The sequence below is a fragment of the Marmota marmota genome, unplaced genomic scaffold, assembly GCF_001458135.2.
Source record: "Marmota marmota marmota unplaced genomic scaffold, marMar, whole genome shotgun sequence".
In the NCBI taxonomy this organism is placed as follows: domain Eukaryota; kingdom Metazoa; phylum Chordata; class Mammalia; order Rodentia; family Sciuridae; genus Marmota; species Marmota marmota.
In genome coordinates, this window is record NW_026000093.1 from 24,072,075 (window position 1) to 24,078,003 (window position 5,929).

The 5,929-nt window shown below is 41.6% G+C and overlaps 1 protein-coding gene across 1 annotated transcript in view; it reads right to left on the reverse strand.

Moving 5' to 3' along the window:
* Positions 1 to 5,051, reverse strand: part of Ube2w (ubiquitin conjugating enzyme E2 W) — a 33,140-nt gene extending 28,089 nt beyond the window's left edge. The window contains exon 1 of the mRNA XM_015485714.2: positions 4,953 to 5,051. Within this exon, the coding sequence (XP_015341200.2) occupies positions 4,953 to 4,967 (15 nt within the window). The 5' untranslated portion in view covers positions 4,968 to 5,051. The remainder of the gene's footprint in view (positions 1 to 4,952) is intronic.
* Positions 5,052 to 5,929: the final 878 nt, after the last annotated feature.

A 5,929-nucleotide genomic window follows, 5' to 3' on the forward strand; every position in this document is an offset into this window, starting at 1 on the left:
TCTTCATCTTCTCTGCTCGCACGCGAGGGGGAGGGGGGGGGCTGCTGCTTATGACTAAAGAATCCAACAAACCTCAGATATTAAGATGCAAGTTCTCAATGCTTAATGAGACTCAGGATCCAAAATGACAAGTCAATTTTCTAATTTTTGATTCACTACATCCAATTACTTGCGTAAAGAACAACATAGAGCTGTGAATAACTCCAAATCATTATTTCTAAACCTTCTGACAATAAACACACATTTATACTCTATCTCCTGTTACTTAATCTCAATCTCCTTCCAACAATCTAATAAGACCCAGCTAGGTAAGAGGAAGAAAATGCAGAAAACTCACAAGTAATTCAATTTGAATTATTTATCTCAAATATATCACTACTTTTTTAGAGTTAGCATCAATTCTTATTCAATGACTTTCCAAGATCTTAAGACATAACATAAGAAGAGTCTATATCTAAAATGAATAGCATCAAATTAGAAAAATATACCAGGTATACTTTAAAACTTCTAACTAAAGAGAAGTCTGAATGAAGCAGCTAAACTCTAAAATTGGAAAATACAGCTAGACCTGGTAACATACACCTGTAATCCCATAAGACTCAGGAGGTTAAGGCAGGAGGATCACAAGTTCAAGGTCACTGTCCCAAAATAAAATAAAAAAGGCTTGCCTAGCATACATGAGGCCCTGAGTTCAATTACCAGCACTGAAAAAACTAATTAAAATTCACTTTAATAATTGCCTTTACAGTTGGGGATGGAAAATTTGTACCAAATAATCAGAAACTGTAAAGTAGTACAACTAAAGATGTGTTATAAAGTACTTTTCATTTAATATTTTAAGATTTCTAGAATTAACAAAAATTAAATGTAGATTCCTTTTACTCTTGCCAATTTTAAGTATCACCAAGAATTAAAAATTATTTCTTTAGCCAGGTGCAGTGCCTTTAATCCCACATGCCTTTAATCCCAATGACTCAGGAGGCTGAGGCAGGAGGATTGCAAGTTCAAAGCCAGCCTCAGTAAATTAGCAAGACCCTGTCTCAATAAATACATAAATTTTAAAAAAGGGCTGGGAATGTGACTCTGGGTTAAATCCCTGGCACACCCCGCCCCACATAAAAAAAAAACAAAGAATGGTTTCTTAGGCATGGTGATACACACCTGTAATTCCAGCAATTTGGCAGGCTGAGGCAAGAGGACTGTAAGTTCAAGACCAGCCTCAGCAACTTAGCAAGGCCCTAGGCAATTTATCAAGAACCTGTATCAAAATAAAAAATATAAAGCACTGAAGATGTAGCTGGGTGGTAAAGTCTTCCCTAAGTTCAAACCCCAATACCAAAAATTAAAAATGAAAATAAAAAATAAATAAAAAGAACTGGAGATAGAGCTCAGTGGCAAAGGATCCCTGGGTTCAACCTCCAACTTCAAAAAAAAAAAAAAGGAATGCTTTTTTGCCAGGTGCAGTGGCACATGCCTATAAACCTAGTGACTCAAAAGCTGAGGTAGGAAGATCACAAGGGCAAGGTTATCCTCTTCAATTTAGTGAGACTCTGCCTCAAAATAAATAAAGGACTGGGGATGTAGCTCAGTGGTAAAATACCCAAGATTCAAGCCCTAGTATAAATAAATAAGAATGGTTTCTTGGGCTGGGGTTTTGGCTCAGTGGTGGACCCTTCGCTTAGAACGTCCAAGGCCCTGGGTTAGATCCTCAGCATCACATAAAAATAAATAAATAAAATAAAGGTATTATATCCAACTACAACTAAAAAGCACATATTTTAAAAGAAAAAGAAAAAAGAATGGTTCTTTGGCAATGTGACTCTGTTCCAGGAAGAAATAAAAGGAAAAAAATCAGGAAAGAATGCCTCTAGGAGCCCAAATAAGTGGGGAAATCATTATCTTGAACTGCAAATTGAAGATTTTCAGTCATATAACAGAGCTTCCCTAACCTTGTAAGTGTACTAGAATATCAATCACCCACCAATGGTCACAGAGTTGCCTAGCCAGGTGCTTCTAGGCTTCAATAACCTCATCCACCTTAGTGTACTACTAAAAAAAAATTTCCTAAATGTGGCATAACCTGAAAGATTGAGAAGCACTGACAGACTACCTTAAAGTAGCTACAATTTCAATTCTAAAATACATACTCTCCAGTAAAAAATTGTTTATCCTTACTTGATTTTATTGCATTGATCCTAAACATTAATTTCATTTATCAAGTAATCAAATCCCACATTATATTTGTATAATATGGCATGTTTTTTTAAAAAATATTTTTTAGTTGTCAATGGATCTTTTATTTATTTATATGTGGTGCTAAGGATGGAATCCAGGGCCTCACACATGCTAGGCAAACACTCTACCACTGAGCCACAACTCCAGTCCCAATATGGCAAGTTTTAAAAATACAATTCCTCCAGCAGGGCATGGTGGTGCACACCTGTAATCCTAGCAACTTGGGAGGCTGATGCAGGATTGCAAATTCCAGGCCAGACTCAGCAACTTGCCAAGGCTCCAAGCAATTTAATAAGACTGTGTTACAAAATAAAAAATAAAAAGAAGCCCTTGCAGCTTTATAAGTCACTTTTTCTTTACTTCTTCAGCAGCAGTAGTATCCTAATGTAAAATTTTAAAAATTTACAGGCTAGGGATGTAGCTCCAAGGTAGAATGCTTGTCGAGCATGCTGAAGGCCCTGGATTCTAGCACCAGTTCTGGTGGAAAAAAGCTTTTTAAATAAGGGCATCAGCAGAGCAGCATTCTGTGTTATAGCATACTTTTTCCCAACCAAAATCACTCAAATACTGACTTTCTAACTTCATTCCATGATTCTTCTCCACAACACTATCACTTTCTAATTTACAATTAACTTAAATATTTTGTTCTGAGGTAGTACTTAAGGCACAGGAAAATGCACTATTGCAATGTCGAATATTTTTTTCACTGCTTAAGTCACCATGTAAAAGTTAAGACTATCGGCATCTCTCTTAAAAACAAATCTGCCTTCCAAATACTTGAAATATAAATCTAACCAGGTAACCCTGTTCTCATATCAAATATAATCACAAAGCAGGTGTAGCGGCAATTGCTTATAATCCCAACACTCTAGAGGTTGGGGCAGGAGGATTACAAATTCCAGGTGAGTCCACCCTGGCTAATTTAGATCCTGCCTCAAAATAAATTAAAAAGAGCTTGAGACAAAGTTCAAGCAGTAGAGCATTTGCCAGGTTATGGGTTCAATCATCCCTAGGTATCTCACAAGTATATATTTAGATCTTAATTTTTAGTCTTAAATAATTTTATCTTAATACAAATAATGTTCAGCTGGTCATAACAAATAATGTTTTAATCTCAATACAGATAAAAATCTTAAAGCGATAATATAGCCATCTACTACTGTTCAACTGGTGTTCTACAGTTCCTTTTTAGGCCTCAAATGACGAAACTTCTCTAACATCTCAGGGGAGGTTAGTGTGAAATATAATGTTTCCTGAAATTGTTCTTGTTTTTCTCTGCACCACTTCGTGACATCTCTTCAACTAGTAATGTTTTGCGAAATTTTATTGTTCTTCAGGAAAGTCCAAAGAGAAGCAAAGGTAAAGAGAATATCATAAAGAACACGTAGAAATAGGACAGACAACATAAAAGCACAGAAGTAAATATGAAGCAAAAATTATATGTATTGAATAAAAGAAGAAGAAAATGAAGAAAGAAAAACACTTTTAGCATAGGGGGAAAAACGGAGGGGACAGACACTTGCTTATTCTTCTAAAACAAAAGCAAGAAAATCCTTTTAGTAAAAATGTATTCTCTTTTCTTAAGAGGATGGTATTAAAACTCTAAACGGCATTCAGCTGACACTCCTAAGGAGAGTTGTACCTTCTCTTCTCACATGTTTCAAATACCGCTAGTCTTATTTGTGAATTAAACGCAGAATAGATAATGCAGGAAAAACTACAACTGTGGTTGCCATCTTTGCCTGAAAAAACAAACTCCCTGGACTAGGGCGCGGGGCGGGGGGGGGGGGCACGACGAGCACCGGGGGACAAATTAAGATGGAAAGCCAGAAGACCAGTCAGGTAGATAACAAACGTCTTCCACCAAATTAAGGTTCCATTTAAAGGTGTGGGGAAGAAGGGCAAAGAGCTACTCCCTTACCGCGACCGCAAGGGTGGGGCATTGTGGGGGAAAAAAAATCAGAGGGCGAGTTATCTCTAGAGGTTTAAGGGGGCTAGTGACCAACCTCCAGAGCTAGCACCTTAGGTGGCAAATGATGTACGTGGCCTAGGAGTTTATTCGGAAGGCGAGGGGGGGAGGGCTGCTGCAGGATTGCTCACGAGTGCCGAGACTAACAGAAGAAGGTACCCACTGGGCAAATGATTAAGAGTCTAAGGGAAGAGAAAGAAGGGGCCGAGCAGTTTGGGAGGACAGGTTTGGGAGGCTGGGCAGAGGCCGCTAAGCGCCTTCTCTGGGAACGCCTTTTCAAGCTCCCCAACACTCAACTCGGCCCCTCTGAGGGCCGCCCCTGCCCGGGCGACAACGGCGGGCGCAGCTGTTTCCGCCGGGCCGGGCACGGCGGAAGAAAAGGCATCCCTGGAGCTGACAGAAAGGCCAGCAGCGGCACTCTAGGAGTGCAGGGCGGCGATTCCAAGACCACCATCGCGGAGCCAACACCAAACTTCGCCCTTTCTTCCTCCTAAGCCTTCTTTATCCCCCAACTTCCCGGCCGGCTGGTGTCCGCTTCGACCGACCGAAACACCGCCCCCCACCCCGCGCCCTTCCTCTCGCCGCCTCTCACCCCTCCACGACGCCCTGAAGCTAGGAGAAGACCAGTCATTTGGACGGCTCCGGAGCCCGCCCTTGGGTCCCGAAGTCTCAGACGCCGCCCCCGCCCGAACGCTCACACCCTTTCGGCAGCTCCCTCACCCGCCCAGATGCAGCAAACTCTTCTCACCTGCATTGACGCCATGATGGAACCATCCCCCAAAGGCCAGCGAGGCCAGAGACGCAGGGGGCGGAGCTGCCGTGCTCGCGTCACGCCGCGGGGGCCTAACATCCCGGGCGCGGGGGGCGGGGCCTCTGATGGGAAGGGGATGGCGCAAGGGGATTGGCTGGCGTGCAAGGGCGCCCGGGGGAGGGGCAGGGGCGCGGCAAAAGGCGCTGTGAGTACCCCGGATCCCAGCCCGCCCCTGAGTTAAGAGTCGCCGCTCCGCTTTTAACCCGAACGTAGTTAGTTTTTCCGTCTGTACTGCGAGATCCTGATGCGTCTGGATCCATGCGGTTTATTTCTGTTTCATTTTGTTCTTCCAACTATAAGGTGTGTTTACAGATTTTTATTTCGGGTGTGTTTTTCACACCAAGCCCACTTTGATAGTTTTATCCCTCAGGACCATAAAAAAACTTCCGGGGCTTCTTTCTGTTCCACGCGGACTTGGAAATCTCATATTCCTTATTCGGGGAAGAGAGACCCACTTTTCCTTGTACAACGGGATGATAATTGAGAGCAGAACGACACTGGTATTTTAAAGGCATGGGCTTTTAGATTTGTAGAGCTGAAACTTGTCTGAAAAGAGAGATTTTTTTTTAAAGTTTTTCTTTGATTTTTTATTTCTGCTCCCTTATGCCAACGAAACTTCTTGTGTATCATAAATAGGTGTTAATGGCATTCGAAATTTAATAGAGATTTTACCCCAGGCATGTTTTTTTAAAAAAAAATATATACCAGCTTCACGTTATAATATACACATATCTTTTATCATATCCAGGTGTCTTCAGCCTTTTTCGTGGTGGGCAGTTTGGTGGTGGAAAGTTTGGTGGCCCACCACAAACTACAGATGAATTTGGGTAGGAAAAGCTGAGCATAGAGAATCCTAAGAATGCACCAGTTCTGCCAACATTTATCAAAAGCCACATCTTTAAAAGCTCTTCCAG